Consider the following 27,411-nt stretch of genomic DNA (forward strand, 5'->3'; position numbering starts at 1 on the left):
TGATTTGGGGCTATATAAATAAACATTGATTGATTGATTGATTGATTGATTGAAAGAAACAGTCACAATCTTGGATTTCTGATTAGTCAGTGATTTTTAAGAACTGGATGTGTTTTATTTGGAAAAGGAAGATGCTCTGTAGGCAAACAATGCATCCCAGGTGAGAGCAAAGGCACAGCTTCACAATTACAGTGCATATCATCTAAGTGATACTTATTCAATTCCTCAAACTCATTATGGCATGCAAATAGGGGGCCTCCCACGAGATGAATACAAATGAAAGCAGATGCTCCTTGCCAGTGTTGCTACATTTACTGGATACCATCTTAAAGCTGCGGAGCACAAACTTTGGGGAGAAGAGGATTTGGAAGTCAACGGGTGAAATCACCGTAAGCAGAGGTGGGTAGTAAGGCGCTACATTTACTCCGTTACATCTACTTGAGTAACTTTTGGGATAAATTGTACTTCAAAGAGTAGTTTTTATGCAACATACTGTTACTTTTAATTGAGTATATTTATAGAGAAGAAACGCTACTTTTACTCCGCTCCATTTATCTGCAATCAGGTCGCTACTCGCTACTTTTGTTTTATCGATCTGTTAAAGCACGCTTTGTTTGTTTTGATTTTGTCAGACACGCATTCAAAGTAGGAACTAAGCATGCCTGCGTTTCACCAATCAAATGCAGTCACTGGTGACGTTGAACCAATCAAACAGAGCCAGGTGGTCACGTGACCGTCACACGTAGAACCCGACATGTTGAAAAACTTATTGGGGTGTTACTATTTAGTGGTCAACAGTACGGAATATGTACTGTACTGTGAACTCTACTAATAAAAGTTTCAATCTATCAATGAATCAATCAAAAGTGTAAAGGAAAAAAGACACTTTTTATTTCAACCGTACTTCCAACCTTAAGCCAAAAACTGATCGCACAGTTCCTGACTTCACAATAAAAGCGCCTGCGCCAACAAAATAAGAGTCTCCGAAAGCCAGCGCAAACAAGCGAGCAAGCTACGGAGTTTGCCGCCAATGTATTTCTTGTAAAGTGTATAAAAACGAATATGGAAGCTGGACAAATAAGATGCCAAAAACCAACGACTTTCATGATGTATTAGACAGGAAGGAGGAACTTTTTTGCTCCTCCATTTGAAAACCGGCACGTTATCAGCACTACTGTCAGGTAATACACCAACTTATATTTTTGTCTTCATTAAAGATAGGAATCTATGTGTTAAACATGCATGTATATTCATTAAAACACCTTTAACATGTGAACAAAAACGGCAAAATAAATAAACAAGAAAGTTTGATCACATTACACCTGTACTGGCTCACCTGCACTGGCTTCCTGTGCACTTAAGATGTGACTTTAAGGTTTTACTACTTACGTATAAAATACTACACGGTCTAGCTCCATCCTATCTTGCCGATTGTATTGCACCATATGTCCCGGCAATAAATCTGCCTTCAAAGGACTCCGGCTTATTAGTGATTCCCAAAGCCCCAAAAAAGTCTGCGGGCTATAGAGCGTTTTCCGTTCGGGCTCCAGTACTCTGGAATGCCCTCCCGGTAACAGTTCGAGATGCCACCTCAGTAGAAGCATTTAAGTCTCACCTTAAAACTCATTTGTATACTCTAGCCTTTAATTAGACTCCCTTTTTAGACCAGTTGATCTGCCGTTTCTTTTCTTTTTCTCCTATGTCCCACTCTCCCTTGTGGAGGGGGTCCGGTCCGATCCGGTGGCCATGTACTGCTTGCCTGTGTATCGGCTGGGGACATCTCTGCGCTGCTGATCCGCCTCCGCTTGGGATGGTTTCCTGCTGGCTCCGCTGTGAACGGGACTCTCGCTGCTGTGTTGGATCCGCTTTGGACTGGACTCTCGCGACTGTGTTGGATCCATTATGGATTGGACTTTCACAGCATCATGTTAGACCCGCTCGACATCCATTGCTTTCCTCCTCTCCAAGGTTCTCATAGTCATCATTGTCACCGACGTCCCACTGGGTGTGAGTTTTCCTTGCCCTTATGTGGGCCTACCGAGGATGTCGTAGTGGTTTGTGCAGCCCTTTGAGACACTAGTGATTTAGGGCTATATAAGTAAACATTGATTGATTGATTGAAATATAAATTATATACTGTATATATAAAGGTATGTGTGTATATGATATGTGTGTATGTATATATGAGGTAGATCACCTCGACTTGGTCATTTATTAAGTAATTGATAAACGTTGAAAATCTTATTGGGGTGTTACCACTTAGTGGTCAATTGTAGGGAATATGTTCTGTACTGTGAACTCTACTAATACAAGTTTCAATCAAATCAATCAATGCCTACTGAGCCTATGGTGCTGTTAAGTTATTGTGGGTCAGTTTGCCTTATTTTTATTTTATTTTAATGTATTATTATTTAATATATAATATTGTTTTAGTTGCTTAAGAGATATTCCTGGCTCTGAATTTGCTCATTGCTATTTTTATGTTTTTGTGCATTACTTGTTGCCGTCATCATTAAACAAACAGGTTACTCATCAGTTACTCAGTACTTGAGTAGTTTTTTTCCCAACATACTTTTTACTTTTACTCAAGTAAATATTTGGGTGACTACTTCTTACATTTACTTGAATAATAAATCTCTAAAGTAACAGTACTCTTACTTGAGTACAATTTCTGGCTACTCTACCCACCTCTGACTGTAAGGAAGCCATGATAAGACTTGAGTGTGCTCAAGGGGAGGCGATTGTGATGGACGCTACCTGCCGTGCAATGAGGTGTACCGATTACATTAAGGCTGGAAAAAGGTCCGACAGTAGAAGGTTGGTAAGTTGAAGTAAATAAAGCAAGGGCCTGAGCTCTCCTTGACTGACACCAAGTCAGTAGGGCCAGGCCATAGGGCTAACCCAAACAAAACACTTCAATCCCTCACAGATGCTCTCCACTGCTCCCTTGGGGCTTGATTGATTGAATTGCAGGCCAGCCGGAGAACATTGATCTAAAAAAAAAAAAAAAAAAAAAAAAAAACGAACACTCCACCCCCATCTTTGCAGGTCTTATCTTTGTCCATTCATTTGCTGCCTGCCAAGAGTATTCACTGGAGGGCTGTGGTTGCTATGGGGGTCCGTGAGTTAAACGCACTTTACACTGGAGCCATCGTTTATTTGACTTGAACACTTTTAGGTCGGTCGTGCTCGTCCAATAGAATATTTTTTTTATACTTTGAGATTATGGTGATTTTCCTTTGGACTGGCAGAAGCGGTTCGGTCTCTAAGGACCGGAGGTTGAGAACCTGAGGGTTGGAATCCTGTTGTTGCAAAAGTGTAGCGTAATTCTGGCTTAGCCTTCTTTTAAAACTAAGTATGGCTGATGCAGTGGTGCATGGTAATAGACGCAGTAAAGAATCAATCAATCAATCAATCAATGTTTACTTATATAGCCCTAAATCACTAGTGTCTCAAAGGGCTGCACAAACCACTACGACATCCTCGGTAGGCCCACATAAGGGCAAGGAAAACTCACACCCAGTGGGACGTCGGTGACAATGATGACTATGAGAACCTTGGAGAGGAGGAAAGCAATGGACGTCGAGCGGGTCTAACATGATACTGTGAAAGTTCAATCCACAATGGATCCAACACAGTCGCGAGAGTCCAGTCCAAAGAGGATCCAACACAGCAGCGAGAGTCCCGTTCACAGCGGAGCCAGCAGGAAACCATCCCAAGCGTAGGCGGACCAGCAGCGCAGAGATGTCCCCAGCCGATACACAGGCGAGCAGTACATGGCCACCGGATCGGACCGGACCCCCTCCACAAGGGAGAGTGGGACATAGAAGAAAAAGAAAAGAAACGGCAGATCAACTGGTCTAAAAAGGGAGTCTATTTAAAGGCTAGAGTATACAAATGAGTTTTAAGGTGAGACTTAAATGCTTCTACTGAGGTGGCATCGCGAACTGTTACCGGGAGGGCATTCCAGAGTACTGGAGCCCGAACGAAAATATTCTATTCTAGTTTTTTCCCAACATACTTTTTACTTTTACTCAAGTAAATATTTGGGTGACTACTTCTTACATTTACTTGAGTAATACATCTCTAAAGTAACAGTACTCTTACTTGAGTACAATTTCTGGCTACTCTACCCACCTCTGCCCGTAAGGAAGCCATGATAAGACCTGAGTGTGCTCAAGGGGAGGCGATTGTGATGGACGGTACCTGCCGTGCAATGAGGTGTACCGATTACATTAAGGCTGGAAAAAGGTCCGACAGTAGAAGGTTGGTAAGTTGAAGTAAATAAAGCAAGGGCCTGAGCTCTCCTTGACTGACACCAAGTCAGTAGGGCCAGGCCATAGGGCTAACCCAAACAAAACACTTCAATCTCTCACAGATGCTCTCCACTGCTCCCTTAGGGCTTGATTGATTGAATCGCAGGCCAGCCGGAGAACATTGATCTAAAAAAAAAAAAAAAAACCTGCCAAGAGTATTCACTGGAGGGCTGTGGTTGCTATGGGGGTCCGTGAGTTAAACGCACTTTACACTGGAGCCATCGTTTATTTGACTTGAACACTTTTAGGTCGGTCGTGCTCGTCCAATAGAATATTTTTTTTATACTTTGAGATTATGGTGATTTTCCTTTGGACTGGCAGAAGCGGTTCGGTCTCTAAGGACCGGAGGTTGAGGACCTGAGGGTTGGAATCCTGTTGTTGCAAAAGTGTAGCGTAATTCTGGCTTAGCCTTCTTTTAAAACTAAGTATGGCTGATGCAGTGGTGCATGGTAATAGACGCAGTAAAGAATCAATCAATCAATGTTTACTTATATAGCCCTAAATCACTAGTGTCTCAAAGGGCTGCACAAACCACTACGACATCCTCGGTAGGCCCACATAAGGGCAAGGAAAAACTCACACCCAGTGGGACGTCGGTGACAATGATGACTATGAGAACTTTGGAGAGGAGGAAAGCAATGGACGTCGAGCGGGTCCAACATGATACTGTGAAAGTTCAATCCATAATGGATCCAACACAGTCGCGAGAGTCCAGTCCAAAGCGGATCCGACACAGCAGCGAGAGTCCCGTTCACAATGATTAACACTTTATTATTACATGGACTGATGTGGGTAGAGTAGCCAGATATTGTACTCAAGTAAGAGTACTGTTACTTTAGAGATATATTACTCAAGTAAAAGTAAGGAGTAGTCACCCAAATATTTACTTGAGTAAAAGTAAAAAGTATGTTGGGAAAAAACTACTCAAGTACTGAGTAACTGATGAGTAACCTGTTGGTTTAATGATGACGGCAACAAGTAATGCACAAAAACATAAAAATAGCAATGAGCAAATTCAGAGCCCGGGATATCTTTTAAGCAACTAAAACAATAATATATATTAAATAATATATATTTGGTTTTACACTGTATTGAAAAAACATTTGAAAATGAATTTTACCTTTGCAACTTCATTTATACTATTGGCTAAGTTTTACATTCATAAATGTAAGTTTCTCAATACCCGACCTGTTTTTTGTGCCTTTGAAAAATATTTGTATTACTCTACAATAAAACACTACCTCTAACAACCAAAAAGCTGTGAAAACGATGATGCTGTGTTCCAAATTTAAGTTATTTGCTGAGATTGAGTGAGCCTATGGCTTTGCACTTTGTTTATTTTGTATGTACATATATATATATTTTTTTTTGCATTCTATTTTAGTTAATTTGAATTTACAACCCCCTGGCGCTGTTTTGTACAGTTTTTATATTGTTTTGTACTGTTTTGTACTTAGTTTGATTATTATTTTAAACTGTTTGTAAATGTTGAAATTTATAAATAAAGGTTTATTTAAAAAAAATTGTGCAGTTAATCATGTGACCGCCTGGCTCTGTTTGATTAGTGAAACGGAGTCAAACGTCACCAGTGACTGCATTTGATCGGTGAAACGGAGTCAAACCTCACCAGTGACTGCATTTTATTGGTGAAACGGAGTCAAACCTCACCAGTGACTGCATTTGATTGGTGAAACGTAGTCAAACGTCACCAGTGGCTGCATTTGATTGGTGAAACGGAGTCAAACGTCAACAGTGACTGCATTTGATTAGTGAAACAGAGTCAAACGTCACCAATGACTGCATTTGATTGGTGAAACGGAGTCAAACGTCAACATTGACTGCATTTGATCGGTGAAACGGAGTCAAACGTCACCAGTGACTGCATTTGATTGGTGAAACGGAGTCAAACGTCAACAGTGACTGCATTTGATTGGTGAAACGGAGTCAAACATCAGTGACTGCATTTGATTGGTGAAACGGAGTCAAACGTCACCAGTGACTGCATTTGATTGGTGAAACGGAGTCAAACGTCAACATTGACTGCATTTGATCGGTGAAACCGAGTCAAACGTCACCAGTGACTGCATTTGATTGGTGAAACGGAGTCAAACGTCACCAGTGACTGCATTTGATTGGTGAAACGGAGTCAAACATCAGTGACTGCATTTGATCGGTGAAACAGAGTCAAACGTCACCAGTGACTGCATTTGATTGGTGAAACGGAGTCAAACGTCAACATTGACTGCATTTGATCGGTGAAACGGAGTCAAACGTCACCAGTGACTGCATTTGATTGGTGAAACGGAGTCAAACGTCACCAGTGACTGCATTTGATTGGTGAAACGGAGTCAAACGTCACCAATGACTGCATTTGATTGGTGAAACGGAGTCAAACGTCAACAGTGACTGCATTTGATTGGTGAAACGGAGTCAAACGTCACCAGTGACTGCATTTGATCGGTGAAACGGAGTCAAACGTCAACATTGACTGCATTTGATCGGTGAAACGGAGTCAAACGTCACCAGTGACTGCATTTGATTGGTGAAACGGAGTCAAACATCACCAGTGACTGTATTTGATTGGTGAAACGGAGTCAAACGTCACCAGTGACTGCATTTGATTGGTGACACGGAGTCAAACGTCACCAGTGTCTGCATTTGATTGGTGAAAAGGAGTCAAACGTCACCAGTGACTGCATTTGATTGGTGAAACTGAGTCAAACGTCAACAGTGACTGCATTTGATTGGTGAAATGGAGTCAAAGGTCAACAGTGACTGCATTTGATTGGTGAAATGGAGTCAAACGTCAAAAGTGACTGCATTTGATTGGTGAAACGGAGTCAAACGTCAAAAGTGACTGCATTTGATTGGTGAAACGGAGTCAAACGTCAACAGTGACTGCATTTGATTAGTGAAACAGAGTCAAACGTCACCAGTGACTGCATTTGATTGGTGAAACGGAGTCAAACGTCACCAGTGACTGCATTTGATTGGTGAAACGGAGTCAAACGTCACCAGTGACTGCATTTGATTGGTGAAACGGAGTTAAACGTCACCAATGACTGCATTTGGTTGGTGAAACGGAGTCAAACGTCACCAGTGACTGCATTTGATCGGTGAAACGGAGTCAAACGTCAACATTGACTGCATTTGATCGGTGAAACGGAGTCAAACGTCACCAGTGACTGCATTTGATTGGTGAAACGGAGTCAAACGTCAACAGTGACTGCATTTGATCGGTGAAACGGAGTCAAACCTCACCAGTGACTGCATTTGATCAGTGAAACAGAGTCAAACGTCACCACTGACTGCATTTGATCGGTGAAACGGAGTCAAACGTCAACATTGACTGCATTTGATCGGTGAAACGGAGTCAAACGTAACCAGTGACTGCATTTGATTGGTGAAACGGAGTCAAACATCACCAGTGACTGTATTTGATTGGTGAAACGGAGTCAAACGTCACCAGTGACTGCATTTGATTGGTGACACGGAGTCAAACGTCACCAGTGTCTGCATTTGATTGGTGAAACGGAGTCAAACGTCAACAGTGACTGCATTTGATTGGTGAAACGGAGTCAAACGTCACCAGTGACTGCATTTGATTGGTGAAACAGAGTCAAACGTCACCAGTGACTGCATTTGATTGGTGAAACGGAGTCAAACGTCACCAATGACTGCATTTGATTGGTGAAACGGAGTCAAACGTCACCAGTGTCTGCATTTGATTGGTGAAACGGAGTCAAACGTCACCAATGACTGCATTTGATTGGTGAAACGGAGTCAAACGTCACCAGTGACTGCATTTGACTGCGTGATGGATCCTACTTTGAAGGTCTGTCTGACAAAACAAAACAAACAAAGCGTGCTTTAACAGATCGATAAAAATCAGTAGCGAGTAGCGAATTGAATGTAGATAAATGGAGCGGAGTAAAAGTAGCGTTTCTCCTCTATAAATATACTCAAGTAAAAGTAAAAGTATGTTGCATTAAAACTACTCTTAGAAGTACAATTTATCCCAAAAGTTACTCAAGTAGACGGCATTACTACCCACCTCTGGACACGGAATACGATGAATCCTGTCAATTTGAACTCTTCTTACTTGCGTATGATTGATGTCATTGTGCCTCCATCCGTTATATGCCCTTTGTTTACCAATTTATTACTCCGACACATGCCACGGATTGTTCATTAACCCTGCAATAATTCCTCCTTTCATAAGGAGTGGTTTTAGTTTTTATTGGACCTGTTTGAGGGAGGTGTTGATTCAGTGTAATGGTTATTGGTGTGATTTGTGGCACGACTGAACTGTTATGAAGACCTCTTAATCTAACCGAGCATAATTCCAAAGCACGGCTCGTTCAAGCGCTCGGTCTATCCAGGCGCAGTATCGTCTCCTCGGAGGCAAAACAGCAGTCCAATGTTAAAGCCGACATGAGTAATTACCTGAACAGCACGGTGACGCAGTGGGGATTGCGCTCGTGCCCCACAACGAGAAGGTCTTGGGTTCTATTACCGGGCACGGGGTCTTTCTGTGTGGGTTGTGCATGTTTTATGTCTGTGTTGGTGAATTACCTTCCGTCCGAGTCCAGCTGGGTTAGGCTCAAGCACACCCCGCGACCCTTAGAGGGACAAGCTGTAAAAATGTATGGATGGATGGGAGTATTTCGCTAATCTGAACAACAGTTATTGTGTGGTTACTGAATGATCTGTTCAATTATGATTATTGAGCAGTAGGCCACTTACAAAACCCGTTTCCATTAGAGTTGGGAAATTGTGTTAGATGTAAATATAAACGGAATACAATGATTTGCAAATCATTTTCAACCCATATTCAGTTGAATGCACTACAAAGACAACATATTTGATGCTCAAACTGATAAAAACATGTTTTGTTTGAAAATAATCATTACCTTAGAATTTGACGCCAGCAACACGTGACAAAGAAGTTGGAAACGGTGGCAATAAATACTGATAAAGTTGAGGAATGCTCATCAAACACTTATATGGAACATCCCACAGGTGTGCAGGCTAATTGGGAACAGGTGGGTGCTATGATTAGGTGTAAAAGCAGCTTCCATGAAATGCTAAGTAATTCACAAACAAGAATGGGGCGAGGGTCACCAATTTGTAAGCAAATTGTCGAACAGTTTTAGAACAACATTTCTCAACAAGCTATTGTAAGAAATTTAGGGATTTTACCATCTACGGTCCGTAAAATCAAAAAGTTCAGAGAATCTGGAGAAATCACTGCACGTAAGCGATGATATTACGGACTTTTGATCCCTCAGGCGGTACTGCATCAAAAACCGACATCGGTGTGTAAAGGATATCACCACATGGGCTCAGGAACACTTCATAAAACCACTGTCAGTAACTACAGTTGGTCGCTACATCTGTAAGTGCAAGTTAAAACTCTGCTATGCAAAGCCAAACCCATTTATCAACAATATGCTGAAATGCCGCCGGCTTGGCTGGGCCCGAGCTCACCTAAGATGGACTGATGCAAATGTTAAGGTGTTCTGTGGTCTGACGAGTCCTCATTTCAAATTATATTTAGAAACAGAGGACGTGGTTTCCTCCAAACCAAAGAGGAAAATAACCATTCGGATTGTTATAGACGCAAAGTTGAAAAGCCAGCATCTGTGATGGTATGGGGGTGTATTAGTGCCCAAGGCATGGGTAACTTACACATCTGTGAAGGCACCATTAATGCTGAAAGGTCCATACAAGTTTTGGAGCAACATATGTTGTCATCCAAGCAACGTTATCATGGACGCCCCTGCTTATTTCAGCAAGACAAGTGTTACAACAGCATGGCTTTGTAAAAAAAAAAAAAAAAGAGTGCGTGTACCCTCCTGGCCCGCCTGCAGTCCAGACCTGTTTCCCATCGAAAATGTGTGGTGCATTATGAAGCGTAAAATACCACAGCAGAAACCCCGGACTGTTGAACGACTGAAGCTCTACATAAAACAAGAATGGGAAATAATTTTACTTTCAAAGCTTCAACAATTAGTTTCCTCAGTTCCCAAACGTTTATTGAGTGTTGTTAAAAGAAAAGGTGATGTAACACAGTGGTGAACATGCCCTTTCCCAACTACTTTGGCACGTGTTGCAGCCATGAAATTCTAAGTTGATTATTTTTTGCCCAAAAAAATAAAGTATATGAGTTTGAACATCAAATATCTTGTCTTTGTAGTGCATTTCATTGAATATGGGTTGAAAAGGATTTGCAAATCATTGTATTCTGTTTATATTTACATCTAACAATTTCCCAACTCATATGGAAACGAAGTTTGTATTTCCAAAAATCAGTTAACACTTTGTTTTGCATGCTTCTCCTGTAAAATGGACATCACTCACACAAAACGACAATCAATGGATCAATGACTGAGTGGTCTTCTCATGGGAACATGTGTTAATTGCAGAAGGAGGGTAATTGGATTAAAGTGTCGATAATATTACCTCACTGTGGCCACACACAGTGGTGATGTCTTACCTGGTGGACCAAGGAATGTTTTCAATTTTGATATTTGAAAAATTACACTAGACATTTTGACGCATGATCATTTGGTGTTGTGGCAAAATACCTTTTTTTTGTTGTTGTCGCTTTTGTTTTTTTTTTCATAAATGGGGCCATTTGGGCTTTTGATAAACAATGTAGTACCTAAAAAAACAAAAATAAAAACAAAACTAATTATTTATTTATTTTTTTTTCTTTGTCATGAAAAAGGGACATTTTTGTCATGAAAAAGGGAGGTTTTTGTGGTTGGTGCACTAATTGTAAGTGTATATTGTGTTTTTTATGTTGATTTCATTTTAAAAAAAAAATTGATGAGGTGGCGACTTGTCCAGGGTGTACCCCGCCTTCCGCCCGATTGTAGTTGAGATAGGCGCCAGCGCCCCCCGCGACCCCAAAAGGGAATAAGCGGTAAAAAAAGGATGGATGGATGGAATTAAAAAAAATATATTTATTTATTTAGTAAAAATTAATAAAAAATTATTCTGCGGCCCGGTACCAATCGGGCCAGCCCGGTGGTTGGGGACCACTGGTCCAAAGAACCCCCAGAGGGGCAAGCCCCACACTAACCAATAATAAATAAATAACTTCTTACCATTACGCAACTTCTTGAACAGGTGCGGTGGAAAACGGATGGATGGAATAAAAATGCATGAGAACGTTTTATATTTTGAACGTTATTTTTAACACTGTGATTACAAGTGGAATTATTCATTACTTATCATGTTAAGCAACGTCAGCTAAGATTTATCCGAGAACCAGATGCAGTCATCAAAAGAGCCACATCTGGCTCGCGAGCCATAGGTTCCCTACCCCTGCTCTACAATGTAAATCGCCACGAAAATAAAGAAAACACTTTGAATGAAGAGGTGTGTCCAAACCTTTGGCCTATAGTGTGTATAAATGTATGTACACACACATACATAATATACATATTATGTTTTAGTACAAATTGTGTTTGCAACTGAAAACATAAATTACCAAAAGACTGCTCTTCCATCTCAACAATCTTAAGTTGAGATACCACTGTACTTATTTCTCACACTGTACTACGATTACATTGGATTCCCGTGCTGGCATCAAAACTACATATTTGTATGTACTTCTCAAATTACACATTTTGTCACATGCTGGTGGGTCCAGAACCAAAAGGCAATGATCTAACATACAATGTATTTTACGTCACATTTAAAAAAAAAAATTCACTCCATTACGTAAACTCGTACTGCCACGACATTCCACATTGTATCAAATATTTCTAACCAAAACATGCTTGTGTGTTTGACAGGAGGGATATTTGAGTCCATCGAAAGTGGCCCATCGGGTGCTGAGGAACTCGCCTTTAAATTCGCTTTGAACACAATCAACAGGAACAGAACTCTACTGCCAAACACCACTCTTACGTACGACATCCAAAGGATAAACATCTACGACAGCTTCGAGGCCTCTCGGAAAGGTGAGCGTGCTTGTATGTACAGTGGGGCAAAACAAGTATTTAGTCTGCCAACGATTGTGCAAGTTCTCCCACTTAAAATGATGACAGAGGTCTGTAATTTTCATCATAGGTACACTTCAACTGTGAGAGACAGAATGTGAAAAAAAAAGTAAATTCTGGTGGAAAATAACTATTTTGTCAACCATTCAAAGCTCTCACTGATGGAAGGAGGTTTGGGCTCAAAATCTCACGATACATGGCCCCATTCGTTCTTTCCTTAACACGGATCAATCGTCCTGTCCCCTTAGCAGAAAAACAGCCCCAAAGCATGATGTTTCCACCCCCATGCTTCACAGTAGGTCTGGTGTTCTTGGGATGCAACTCAGTATTCTTCTTCCTCCAAACACGACGAGTTGAGTTTATACCAAAAAGTTCTATTTTGGTTTCATCTGACCACATGACATTCTCCCAATCCTCTGCTGTATCATCCATGTATCCATTTTGGTATAAACTCAACTGGTGGTGTTTGGAGGAAGAAGTATACTGAGTTGCATCCCAAGAACACCATACCTACTGTGAAGCATGGGGGTGGAAACATCATGCTTTGGGGCTGTTTTTCTGCTAAGGGGACAGGACGATTGATCCGTGTTAAGGAAAGAATGAATGGGGCCATGTATCGTGAGATTTTGAGTCAAAACCTCCTTCCATCAGTGAGAGCTTTGAATGGTTGACCAAATACTTATTTTCCTCCATCATTTACAAATAAATTCTTTAAAATTCCTACAATGTGAATTCCTAGATTTTTTTTTCTTATTCTGTCTCTCACAGTTGAAGTGTACCTATGATGAAAATTACAGACCTCTGTCATCATTTTAAAGGGGAACATTATCACAATTTCAAAAGGGTTAAAAACAATAAAAATCAGTTCCCAGTGGCTTGTTTTATTTTTCGAAGTTTTTTTCAAAATGTTACACCTCCCGGAATATCCCTAAAAAAAGCTTTAAAGTTCTTGATTTTCGCTATTTGCAATGTGACGTCATACAGTTCTGCCAATACAAACATGGCGGTTACCACAGAAAGATATAGCGACATTAGCTCGGATTCAGACTCGGATTTCAGCGGCTTAAGCGATTCAACAGATTACGCATGTATTGAAACAGATGGTCGGAGTATGGAGGCAGATAGCGAAAACGAAATTGAAGAAGAAATTGAAGATATTGAGCGAATAGCTATTGACGCTATCCGGCCATAGCGTGGGTGTACCTAATGAAGTGGCCCATAGCATGGCTGCCTTATTAGCATCGCCGGTAAAATCTGCGGACCAAACGATCAGGACTTTCGCATCTTGTGACACTGGATCAACTTAAATCCGTCGATTGGTAAGTGTTTGTTTCGCATTGAATGTGGGTATCTAGTTTCAAATGTACATACAGCTAGCGTAAATAGCATGTTAGCATCGATTAGCGTAGCATGTTAGCATCGATTAGCTGGGTGTCATGCCGTGACCAAATATGTCTGATTAGCACATAAGTCAACAACATCGACAAAACTTTTGTTGACTTAATGGTTGCAAATGCATCTGCAGGTTATCCATACATCTCTGTGCCATGTCTGTCTTAGCATCGCCGGTCAAATGTGAAGACACTCTGGTACATTCAATGGGGGTCTGGCGGAAGATTTCTTGCCAGTGGTGCAACTTGAATCCCTCCCTGTTAGTGTTGTTACACCCTCCGACAACACACCGACGAGGCATGATGTCTCTAAGGTTCCAAAAAATAGTCAAAAAAACGGAAAATAACAGAGCTGAGACCCAGTGTTTACAATGGGTTGAAAATGAAAATGGCGGCTGTGTTACCTCGGCGACGTCACATTCTGACGTCATCGCTAAAAGAGCGATAAACAGAAAGGCGTTTAATTCGCCAAAATTCACCCATTTAGAGTTCGGAAATCGGTTAAAAAAAATACATGGTCTTTTTTCTGCACCATCAAGGTATATATTGACGCTTGTATAGGTTTGGTGATAATGTTCCCCTTTAACGTGGGAGAACTTGCACAATCGGTGGCTGACTAAATACTTTTTCGCCCCACTATATATATGTATAGTGTATATGACTACATGCTAAGACATACAATGTAAAAAACAGTTTATGTTGTATTGAAACTCTGACAATTCAAAACACATACCTCTCTTTCTAAGAACATGTTTAAAGGGGAACATTATCAGCAGACCTATGTAAGCGTCAATATATACCTTGATGGTGCAGAAAAAAGACCATCTATTCTTTTAACCGATTTCCGAACTCTAAATGGGTGAATTTTGGCGAATTAAACGCCTTTCTGTTTATCGCTCATGTAGTGATGACGTCAGAACGTGACGTCACCGAGGTAACACACCCACCATTTTCATTTTCAACACATTACAAACACCGGGTCTCAGCTCTGTTATTTTCCGTTTTTTTGACTATTTTCTGGAGCCTTGGAGACATCATGCCTCGTCGGTGTGTTGTCGGAGGGTGTAACAACACTAACAGGGAGGGATTCAAGTTGCACCACCGGCCCGAAGATGCGAAAGTGTCTGCCACCAGACCCCCATTGAATGTACCAGAGTGTCTTCACATTGTACCGGCGATGCTAAGACAGACATGGCACAGAGATGTATGGATAACCTGCAGATGCATTTGCAACGATAGTCAACGAAATCACAAAGGTGAGTTTTGTTGATGTTGACTGCCAGCTAATTGATGCTAACATGCTACGCTAATTGACGCTAACATGCTATTTACCGGCGGTGCTAAAGCAGACATGGCACAGAGATGTATGGATAACCTGCAGATGCATTTGCAACGATAGTCAACGAAATCACAAAGGTGAGTTTTGTTGATGTTGACTGCCAGCTAATCGATGCTAACATGCTACGCTAATCGACGCTAACATGCTATTTACCGGCGATGCTAAGACAGACATGGCACAGAGATGTATGGATAACCTGCAGATGCATTTGCAACGATAGTCAACGAAATCACAAAGGTGAGTTTTGTTGATGTTGACTGCCAGCTAATCGATGCTAACATGCTACGCTAATCGACGCTAACATGCTATTTACCGGCGATGCTAAGACAGACATGGCACAGAGATGTATGGATAACCTGCAAATGCATTTGCAACGATAGTCAACGAAATCACAAAGGTGAGTTTTGTTGATGTTGACCACCAGCTAATTGATGCTAACATGCTACGCTAATTGATGCTAACATGCTATTCACCGGCGGTGCTAAAGCAGACATGGCACAGAGATGTATGGATAACCTGCAGATGCATTTGCAACGATAGTCAACGAAATCACAAAGGTGAGTTTTCTTGATGTTGACTGCCATCTAATCGATGCTAACATGCTACGCTAATCGACGCTAACATGCTATTTACCGGGGATGCTAAGACAGACATGGCACAGAGATGTATGGATAACCTGCAGATGCATTTGCAACTATATTACGTTTCCTTCCACCCACATTTAATGCGAAACAAACACTTACCAATCGGCGGATTTAAGTTGCTCCAGTGTCACAAGATGTGAAAGTCCTGATCGTTTGGTCCGCACATTTTACCGGCGATGCTAACGCAGCTATTCGGCCATGCTATGGCTATGAATAGCATCAATAGCTTCAGTTTCTTCTTCAATACATTCATACTCCAACCATCTGTTTCAATACATGCGTAATCTGTTGAATCGCTTAAGTCGCTGAAATCCGAGTTTGAATCCGAGCTAATGTTACTATATTTTGCTGTGGTATTCCCATTGTTTGTTTAAATTGGCAGCACTGTGTGTCGTCACAGGGAAATGGATAGTGGTTTCGAAGATGGCGAAAATAAGGCACTTTAAAGCTTTATTTAGGGATATTCCGAGACCGGTAAAATTTTGAAAAAAAAATTTCAAAAAATACAACAAGCCACTGGGAATTGATTTTTATTGTTTTAAACCCTTTTGAAATTGTGATAATGTTCCCCTTTAAGGAAATTCTTTTTAATGAATCAGGCCCATTGTCCATCATCATTTTTTTAGTGTTTTTTCTGACTACTGTTTGTTCCCCTCCAGCCTGTGACCAGCTTTCACTGGGAGTGGCTGCGATCTTTGGTCCGTCTCACAGTTCTTCGGCCAATGCTGTCCAGTCCATCTGCAACGCCCTGGGGGTGCCCCACATCCAGACCAAGTGGAAGCACCAGGTTTCAGACAACAGAGACGTCTTCTACGTCAGTTTATATCCGGACTTCTCATCCCTCAGCAGAGCCATCCTGGACTTGGTGCACTTCTTCAAGTGGAAGACAGTCACAGTGGTTTATGATGACAGCACCGGTGAGCCATTTAATTCCGCTTATGTGTTGAAGAACTTGTTTTTTTTTCTTTAAAAAAAAAGAGCTTTTGGGGGTTTCTGAGGACATTCAATTGATTGCAGCTGGATTGCTGAGTTCATATGTCAGATCGACTGAATAGAGCTGAACAATCAAAGTCTATGAGCAGGAACTGATCAAGCCTGCATGGATAGCAAAATGTCTTCTAAGACACACTGAGCACTCCAGTCGCGATCGATCCAATGCCCTTAGAATACAATGATCTGGCTGAATGAGAACATCAATAGACATGCTTTTGGGTTTGTTTCTTTTTACAATTTTGCATTAGCACCTCCTATTGCAGGAGTAGGGAACCAATGGCTCTAGAGCCAGATGTGGCTCTTTTGATGACTACATATGGCTCTCAGATAATTATATTTATATACAGATTAAAAGCGTTACTAAAACGGCCTTCTTTCATCTCCGTAATATCGCTAAAATTCGCTCCATTCTGTCCACTAAAGACGCTGAGATCATTATCCATGCGTTTGTTACGTCTCGTCTCGACTACTGTAACGTATTATCTCCCCATGTCTAGCATTAAAAGATTACAGTTGGTACAAAATGCGGCTGCTAGACTTTTGACAAGAACAAGAAAGTTTGATCACATTACACCTGTACTGGCTCACCTGCACTGGCTTCCTGTGCACTTAAGATGTGACTTTAAGGTTTTACTACTTACGTATAAAATACTACACGGTCTAGCTCCATCCTATCTTGCCCATTGTATTGTACCATATGTCCCGGCAAGAAATCTGCCTTCAAAGGACTCCGGCTTGTTAGTGATTCCTAAAGCCCAAAAAAAGTCTGCGGGCTATAGAGCGTTTTCATTTCGGGCTCCAGTACTCTGGAATGCCCTCCCGGTAACAGTTCGAGATGCCACCTCAGTAGAAGCATTGGAGTCTAAGCTTAAAACTCATTTGTATACTCGAGCCTTTAAATAGACTCCCTTTTTAGACCAGTTGATCTGCCGTTTCCCTTGTGGAGGGGGTCCGGTCTGATCCGGTGGCCATGTACTGCTCGCCTGTGTATCGGCTGGGGACATCTCTGCGCTGCTGATCCGCCTCCGCTTGGGATGTTTTCCCGCTGGCTCCGCTGTGAACGGGACTCTCGCTGCTGTGTTGGATCCATTATGGATTGAACTTTCACAGTATCATGTTAGACCCGCTCGACATCCATTGCTTTCGTCCTCTCCAAGGTTCTCATAGTCATCATTGTCACCGACGTCCCACTGGGTGTGAGTTTTCCTTGCCCTTATGTGGGCCTACCGAGGATGTCGTAGTGGTTTGTGCAGCCCTTTGAGACACTAGTGATTTAGGGCTATATAAGTAAACATTGATTGATTGATTGATTGAAATAAGTGGCATAATCAGTGCCAGAGCTTGGTCCGCATTGCCGGCAGTAAGTCGAACACATTTCCAGTGAGGGTTGGACTCCGCCAAGGCTGTCCTTTGTCACCGATTCTGTTCAGAACCTTTATGGACAGAATTTCTAGGCGCAGTCAAGGCGTTGAGGGGTTCCGGTTTAGTGACCGCAGGATTAGGTCTCTGCTTTTTGCAGATGATGTGGTCCTGATGGCTTCATCTGACCGGGATCTTCAGCTCTCACTGGATCGGTTCGCAGCCGAGTGTGAAGCGACCGGAATGAGAATCAGCACCTCCAAGTCCGAGTCCATGGTTCTCGCCCGGAAAAGGGTGGAATGCCATCTCCGGGTTGGGGAGGAGACCCTGCCCCAATTGGAGGAGTTCAAGTACCTAGGAGTCTTGTTCACGAGTGAGGGAAGAGTGGATCGTGAGATCGACAGGCGGATCGGTGCGGCGTCTTCAGTAATGCGGACGTTGTACCGATCCGTTGTGGTGAAGAAGGAGCTGAGCCGGAAGGCAAAGCTCTCAATTTACCGGTCGATCTACGTTCCCATCCTCACCTATGGTCATGAGGTTTGGGTCATGACCGAAAGGATAAGATCACGGGTACAAGCGGCCGAAATGAGTTTCCTCCGCCGTGTGGCGGGGCTCTCCCTTAGAGATAGGGTGAGAAGCTCTGCCATCCGGGAGGAACTCAAAGTAAAGCCGCTGCTCCTTCACATCGAGAGGAGCCAGATGAGGTGGTTCGGGCATCTGGTCAGGATGCCACCCGAACGCCTCCCTAGGGAGGTGTTTAGGGCACGTCCAACCGGTAGGAGGCCACGGGGAAGACCCAGGACACGTTGGGAAGACTATGTCTCCCGGCTGGCCTGGGAACACCTCGGGATCCCCCGGGAAGAGCTAGACGAAGTGGCTGGGGAGAGGGAAGTCTGGGTTTCCCTGCTTAGGCTGTTGCCCCCGCGACCCGACCTCGGATAAGCGGAAGAAGATGGATGGAATTTAAAACAAGCTATTCCTTAACCTTCGTCTTGTGTTAGGGTCGGCACCGACCCGTTTTAGTTTTTAAATGCATAAAAACACCACATTCATTTATTTTTTTCCATCAAAGCTTTTTGACTTTGTCAGGAACCTCTTTGTCAACAAAATAAAACATTTTATTTTTTTTCACTAAATTATAAAATGCTCTGGTAGAAATTATGCCCTTGGTGTTGTTAGGGTCGGTTTCGACCCAGTTATTAAAATAAGATGATAAAGCAATGATAAGAGCCAAAACTGAACACACTGACAGCCAGCTCCTCTCCCAATCATGTGAGCTTTAGTGGATTCTCATTTTACCTTGTTATCCTGTACAAAAACAAACAAAAGACGTCACTTTTTGCCACTCTGATTTTGTTTTTTTATTAGTTTTGGAACTAGTAATCTATTTCTCTTGGTTTCATTTGCTTGATTGGTTGTTGGTTGTTTGATGTTGGATTTCTGTTGCTGATAAAAATAAGTTTTAGCCTTTTTCTTGAAGTAAATATATATGGGTCGAAATTGACCCGTAACACCATAGATGTTACTATAGTTAAAATTCTTAAAATGAAAAAATAAATAAAACACATTTATTTAAGAGATGTGTTCTAATACTCCTTAGTAATAGTTAGGTAACACTACAACCTTTTTTTTTATTTATATGATTCTCTTGAGGTTCGTTTTATCATTTTTAAAAATTGAAATCGAGGGGTATACTGACAAAAAAAGGCCCAATGACCCAAACCAAAAATATTAAAACCAATATTTTCAAGGGTAAGGAACCCTAACGAGGTAACCAAGAGATGAGAAACAAATTGGATGATAGATAATTGTTTTTAGTGTATTTTACAGCTGATTTAAGACATGGGTCAAAACCGACCCGTTAACATAAAGATGGTAACAGAAAGCTAACACAAGAGGAAGGTTAATTTGATCAAAACTAGTAGCTCGAAATGACGGCATGCACTGCGTCTTACTTTTAGCAACATTCTAAGTTGAATAATGGTTTTCTTTTTAAACCAGATATACATTGTCATTTTTACAGAACATTTTTCAAAGAACTAAAGCTCCTGAGAGCGGTCCATTCTTTCACAAATGTTTGCAGGAACAGTCTCCATGCCTTAGTGTTTGATTTTATACACCTGTGGTGATTAGGACAGCTGATTCTCATCATTTGGATGGGTGGCCAAATACTTTTGGCAATATCAATCAATCAATCAATCAATGTTTATTTATATAGCCCCAAATCACAAATGTCTCAAAGGACTGCAAAAATCATTACGACTACAACATCCTCGGAAGAACCCACAAAAGGGCAAGGAAAACTCACACCCAGTGGGCAGGGAGAATTCACATCCAGTGGGACGCCAGTGACAATGCTGACTATGAGAAACCTTGGAGAGGACCTCAGATGTGGGCAACCCCCCCTCTCTAGGGGACCGAAAGCAATGGATGTCAAGCGGGTCTAACATGATACTGTGAAAGTTCAATCCATAGTGGCTCCAACACAGCCGCGAGAGTTCAGTTCAAGCGGATCCAAGACAGCAGCGAGAGTCCCGTCCACAGGAAACCATCTCAAGCGGATCAGCAGCGTAGAGATGTCCCCAACCGATACAGGCGAGCAGTCCATCCTGGGTCCCGACGAGCGGTCCATCCTGGGTCTCGACTCTGGACAGCCAGTACTTCATTCATGGTCATCGGACCGGACCCCCTCCACAAGGGAGGGGGGGAGATAGGAGAAAGAAAAGAAGCGGCAGATCAACTGGTCTAAAAAGGAGGTCTATTTAAAGGCTAGAGTATACAGATGAGTTTTAAGGTGAGACTTAAATGCTTCTACTGAGGTAGCATCTCGAACTGTTACCGGGAGGGCATTCCAGAGTACTGGAGCCCGAAATGAAAACGCTCTATAGCCCGAAGACTTTTTTTGGGCTCTAGTAATCACTAATAAGCCGGAGTCTTTTGAACGCAGATTTCTTGCCGGGACATATGGTACAATACAATCGGCAAGATAAGCTGGAGCTAGACCGTGTAGTATTTTATACGTAAGTAGTAAAACCTTAAAGTCACATCTTAAGTGCACAGGAAGCCAGTGCAGGTGAGCCAGTACAGGCGTAATGTGATCAAACTTTCTTGTTCTTGTCAAAAGTCTAGCAGCCGCATTTTGTACCAACTGTAATCTTTTAATGCTAGACATGGGGAGACCCGAAAATAATACGTTACAGTAATTGAGACGAGACGTAACAAACGCATAATGATCTCGGCGTCTTTAGTGGACAAAATGGAGCGAATTTTAGCGATTACGGAGATGAAAGAAGGCCGTTTTAGTAACGCTTTTAATGTGTGACTCAAAGGAGAGAGTTGGGTCGAAGATAATAGCCAGATTTTTTACAGAGTCACCTTGTTTTATTATTTGGTTGTCAAATGTTAGAGTTGTATTATTAAATAGAGGTCGGTGTCTAGCAGGACCGATAATCAGCATTTCCGTTTTTTTGGCATTAAGTTGCAAAAAGTTAGCGGACATCCATTGTTTAATTTCATTAAGACACGCCTCCAGCTGACTACAATCCGGCGTGTTGGTCAGCTTTAGGGGCATGTAGAGTTGGGTGTCATCAGCATAACAGTAAAAGCTAATACCGTATTTGCGTATGACGTCACCCAGCGGCAGCATGTAGATGCTGAAGAGTGCAGGGCCAAGGACTGAACCCTGGGGAACTCCACACGTTACCTTAACATAGTCCGAGGTCACATTGTTATGGGAGACGCACTGCATCCTATCAGTAAGATAAGAGTTAAACCATGACAGGGCTGGGTCTGACATACCAATTCGTGTTTTGATACGCTCTAATAAAATACGCTCCATCCATCCTTTTCCTACATATAGTGTATATGTAGGAAAAGGATGGACGGATGTCCCTTTTCTAAAAATCCAGCAGTGTCATTCTGTTTCGGATGTAAATATTATGGGATGGTACAACAATTATATGCTTAAATAATGAAAGATTACATATTGTATTTTTAGTTCAATTCAGGGTCGGAGAAACCAATTATATGCCCAATTTATCTGGATCATTCCATTCTTCCAGAGGCCATTCCTGACACAACCTTCACATTTGTCTAGTTTTTATACATTACAGAGCACTATGCTGCCGCAGTTTGCATATATTTTAGGAAATATTTGTTATTATTGAATAAACGGCTTCATATAGTTACCTTAATTTAGATGCACAGGTAACAGAGGGTAATTCATCCTTATCACAGTGGGAAGCAGTTTCATTACAGCAGTTTGTGGTCATTGGAGCCTCAAATTAGCCCAGCAGGCTGAGTACATGTAACATATGCTTAGGGTCAAATCGGGTGCCAGCCTGAGACCAAACTGCCAGGCCTGCTCTGCCCAACTATGCTAATAATACTGGCATGTCCAGATTAAAAAAAGCAAAGACACATTGACAAGAACGTGTTATACAAATCATGCAACCGTTGTATTCCTGTTATAAGCAGTTGTGTAAATAACATGGGGTTCGGTTAAAAATCAATTTAAATGACATAAATAATTGCTCGAGTAGTCTCTAAAATAGTTCAAAATTTGTGGCTCTTTGTGGGAATTCAGTGTTCAGCAATTAGTCTGCAGGGTGGAAACATTTCCCGTGTGAATCAACAAAGTTTGTCTAAGTCTAAGTCATTAAGTTGGGAGTATTCTTGACACGTTTCGGTGTAGCAAAGGTCGGAACTTTGGTTGTGTCGGGCTTGACCCCAAAATGCTGAGACGGCAGTCAAAGCGCAGGTAAAGATTAGTAAAAAAAAAAATTTAATAGTGCAGCAGGGAAGTGCACAGAAAAGTGAAGTGAAGTGAATTATATTTATATAGCGCTTTTCTCTAGGTGACTCAAAGCGCTTTACATAGTGAAACCCAATATCTAAGTTACATTTAAAACCAGTGTGGGTGGCACTGGGAGCAGGTGGGTAAAGTGTCTTGCCCAAGGACACAACGGCAGTGACTAGGATGGCGAAAGCGGGAATCGAACCTGCAACCCTCAAGTTGCTGGCACGGCCGCTCTACCAACAGAGCTAAACCGTCCCCGCATAAAAGCAAAAAAACCAAAAAAAAAACATCGAGCAGGGGTCACCAGGTAGCCCACAAGGACCAGATGAGGAGCCCGTTGGCCTGTTCTAAAAATAGCTCAGATAGCAGCACTTTTTTTTAAAAATTGTATTTATTTACTAGCTAGCTGGTCTCACTTTGCTCGACATTTTTGATTCTAAGAGAGACAAAACTCAAATAGAATTTGAAAATCCAAGAAAATAGTTTAAAGACTTGGTCTTCACTTGTTTAAATAATTTCATTTATTTTTTACTTTGCTTCTTATAACTTTCAGAAATACAGTTTTAGAGAAAAAATACAACCTTAAAAATGATTTTAGGATTTTTAAACACATATACCTTTTTACCTTTTAAATTCCTTCCTCTTCTTTCCTGACAATTTAAATCATTGTTCAAGTACATTTTTTTATTGCAAATAATAATAAATACATTTTAATTTAATTCTTCATTTTAGCTTCTGTTTTTTCAACGAAGATTTTTTGTGAAATATTTTTTCAAACTTATTATGATTAATATTCAAAAAAATTATTCTGGCAAATTTACAAAATCTTTAAAATCAAATTTAAATCTTATTTCAAAGTCTTTTGAATTTCTTTTAAAATTTGTGTTCTGGAAAATCTAACAGAAATAATGATTTGTCTTTGTTAGAAATATAGCTTGGTCCAATTTGTTATATATTCTAACAAAGTGCAGATTGGATTTTAACCTATTTAAAACATGTCATCGAAATTCTAAAATTAATCTTAATCAGGAAAAATTACTAATGATGTTCCATAAATTCTTTTTTTTTTAATTTTTTCAAAAAGATTCAAATTAGCTAGTCTTTCTCTTCTTTTTTTCGGTTGAAATTTGAATTTTAAAGAGTCGAAATGGAAGATAAACTATGTTTCAAAATTTAATTTTCATTTTTTTCGTGTTTTCTCCTCTTTTAAACGGTTCAATTAAGTGCTTTTTTTTCCATCATTTATTCTCTACAAAAACCTTCCGTAAAAGGAAAAAAAATGTACGACGGAATGACTGAAAGAAATGCCCATTTTTTTATATATATATGTAGATTTATTTATTAAAGGTAAATTGAGCAAATTGGCTATTTCTGGCCATTTATTTAAGTGTGTATCAAACTGGTAGCCCTTCCCATTAATCAGTACCCAAGAAGTAGCTCTTGGTTTCTTGGTGTATCGGCTGGGGACATCTCTGCGCTGCTGATCCGCCTCCGCTTGGGATGGTTTCCTGCTGGCTCCGCTTTGAACGGGACTCTCGCTGCTGTGTTGGATTCGCTTTGGACTGGACTCTCGCGACTGTGTTGGATCCATTATGGATTGAACTTTCACAGTATCATGTTAGACCCGCTCGACATCCATTTCTTTCCTCCTCTCCAAGGTTCTCATAGTCATCATTGTCACCGACGTCCCACTGGGTGTGAGTTTTCCTTGCCCTTATGTGGGCCTACCGAGGATGTCGTAGTGGTTTGTGCAGCCCTTTGAGACACTAGTGATTTAGGGCTATATAAGTAAACATTGATTGATTGATTGATTGAAAAAGGTTGGTGACCCCTGCTGTATAAAGTTTCAAAGCACTCAAAGCAAAACTGTCGAGAGCGCGGGTCAGCAAACCCGCGGCTCTTGAGCCAAGTGTGGCTCTTTATTGCCGCCCTAGTGGCTCCCTGAAGCATTTTTAAAAAAATATTTGAAAATGGAAAAATACAGGGAAAAATATATATATACATATATATATATATATTTTTTTTTGGGGTCAAGAGGTGGCGACTTGTCCAGGGTGTAACCGCCTTCTGCCCGAGTGCAGCTGACATAGGCTAAAGCACCCCCCGCCACCCTGAAAAGGACAAGCCGTAGAAAATGGATGGATGGATATAAATATATGCTATTTTTACTGTAGTTATAGAAAATAAATAACATTTTAGGGGTGGGACAAAGAAAAGGCAAACTAAAATATATACAGTGGGTTGCGGGGACCCTTAGAGGTAATTGTAGGCTGTCCCCAGCTAAGTGACAGATAGTTAAAAGCAATGGACCCTTATTGGGGGCTCATTTGTACACTTTCAGTTACATTAACATTGATATTATACATGTGGACCCGTAGATATACTTTTGTACATGCCGTTAAATGTAGCTTTGCCGTAGCTTTTTAATTTTCCTGAAGGAACTCACCTGAAGGAATCAATAAAGTACTATCTACTATCTATCTATCTAGAAAGCTACTTTTGCCATGTAGCTTGATACAATTTTCCGGGGATTTAATTAAGAGTAACATATAGCTTAGCTTATTTCCTTTTCCCAGTAGCTTGCCTGTGGATGGCGTACCAGGTTCCATCTATTGCAGGCCTGGGCAATTATTTTGACTCAGGGGCCACTTTCAGAGAAAAAAAAAATGTCTGGGGACTGGTATATCTATTTTTAGTGACACTAATACAAAACTTCAAAATGTCTGATTAAATGCTAAAAACGTTATGACAGACCGCCTTAAAAAACAATGGGATTTGACATGTTTCTATGTACGATAAAACACTGAATATTGACAAATTAGGAACGTCACGCCCCCATTCGATCGACATATTTTTACAAGCGATTGAAATGCGACAAACAGTGAAATATGAACGCGAAGAGGTACAAAATAAACCCACCTACAATCTGATATATCTGATATATCGCTAAGCTTTAGAACTTTGTTGTGAAAATCTCCTTCCGCGTCTGTGGAAACGCTTCCTGACCACACTACTTGGTGCCTCGTCTGCGCTGCTCTGGCGTCGATTACCATAGTAACTACAAACCCTGTGTCCATATGACTTGGGAAATTGTGTTAGATGTAAATATAAGCAGAATACAATAATTTGCAAATCCTTTTCAACCCATATTCAGTTGAATATGCTACAAAGACAACATATTTGATGTTCAAACTGATCAACATTTTTTTTTTTGCAAATAATCATTGACTTTAGAATTAGACGCCAGCAACACGTGACAAAATAGTTGGGAAAGGTGGCATTAAAAACTGATAAAGTTGAGGAATGCTCATCAAACACTTATTTGGAACATCCCACAGGTGTGGAGGATAATTGGGAACAGGTGGGTGCCATGATTGGGTATAAAAGCAGCTTCCCAAAAATGCTGAGTAATTCACAAACAAGGATGAGGTTCGGGTCACCAAATTGTAAGCAAATTGTCGAAGAGTTTTAGAACAACATTTCTCAACGAGCTATTGCAAGGAATTTAGGGATTTTACCATCTACGGTATGTAAAATCATCAAAAGGTTCAGAAAATCTGGAGAAATCACTGCACGTAAGCGATGATATTACGGACCTTTGATCCCTCAGGCGGCACTGCATCAAAAACCGACATCAGTGTGTAAAGGATATCACCACACGGGCTCAGAACACTCCATAAAACCACTGTTAGTAACTACAGCTGGTCGCTACATCTGTAAGTGCAAGTTAAAACTCTACTATGCAAAGCGAAAGCCATTTATCAACAACACACATGAACCCCGCCGGCTTCTCTGGGCCTGGGCGGTATAGCTCGGTTGGTAGAGTGGCCGTGCCAGCAACTTGAGGGTTGCAGGTTCGATTCCCGCTTCCGCCATCCTAGTCACTGCCGTAGTGTCCTTGGGCAAGACACTTTACCCACCTGCTCCCAGTGCCGCCCACACTGGTTTAAATGTAACTTAGATATTGGGTTTCACTATGTAAAGCACTTTGAGTCACTAGAGAAAAGCGCTATATAAATATAATTCACTTCACAGATTTTCTAAGATGGACTGATGCAAAGTGGAAAAGTGTTCTGTGGTCTGACGAGTCCACATTTCAAATTATATTTGGAAACTGTGGACGTGGTGTCCTTCGGAACAAAGAGGAAAATAACCATCCGGATTGTTATAGGCGCAAAGTTCAAAAGCCAGCATCTGTGGTGGTATGGGGGTGTATTAGTGCCCAAGGCATGGGTAACTTACACATCTGTGAAGGCATCATTAATGCTGAATGGTCCATACAGGTTTTGGAGCGACATATGTTGTCATCCAAGCAACGGTATCAGGGACGCCCCTGCTTATTTCAGCAAAACAATGCCAAGCCACGTGTTACAACAGCGTGGCTTCGTAGTAAAAGAGTGCGGGTACTTTCCTATCCCGCCTGCAGTCCAGACATGTCTCCCATCGAAAATGTGTGGCGCATTATGAAGCGTAAAATACGACAACAAGACTGTTGAACAACTTAAGCTGTACATAAAACAAGAATGGGAAAGAATTCCACTTTCAAAGCTTCAACA

The 27,411-nt window shown here is 41.3% G+C and overlaps 1 protein-coding gene and 1 long non-coding RNA gene across 4 annotated transcripts in view; one reads left to right on the forward strand and one right to left on the reverse strand.

Moving 5' to 3' along the window:
* Positions 1–27,411, forward strand: part of grik2 (glutamate receptor, ionotropic, kainate 2) — a 607,548-nt gene that overhangs the window by 189,987 nt on the left and 390,150 nt on the right. For both annotated transcript variants that reach the window (XM_061914965.1, XM_061914966.1), the window contains exons 3-4: positions 12,125–12,292; positions 16,365–16,622. In XM_061914965.1, coding sequence (XP_061770949.1) covers positions 12,125–12,292; positions 16,365–16,622 — 426 coding nt within the window. The remainder of the gene's footprint in view (positions 1–12,124; positions 12,293–16,364; positions 16,623–27,411) is intronic.
* Positions 1–27,411, reverse strand: part of LOC133561585 (uncharacterized) — a 210,791-nt gene that overhangs the window by 55,843 nt on the left and 127,537 nt on the right. The gene's annotated exons all lie outside the window — the stretch shown is intronic.

The sequence above is a fragment of the Nerophis ophidion genome, linkage group LG11 (genome assembly GCF_033978795.1).
Source record: "Nerophis ophidion isolate RoL-2023_Sa linkage group LG11, RoL_Noph_v1.0, whole genome shotgun sequence".
NCBI lineage: Eukaryota > Metazoa > Chordata > Actinopteri > Syngnathiformes > Syngnathidae > Nerophis > Nerophis ophidion.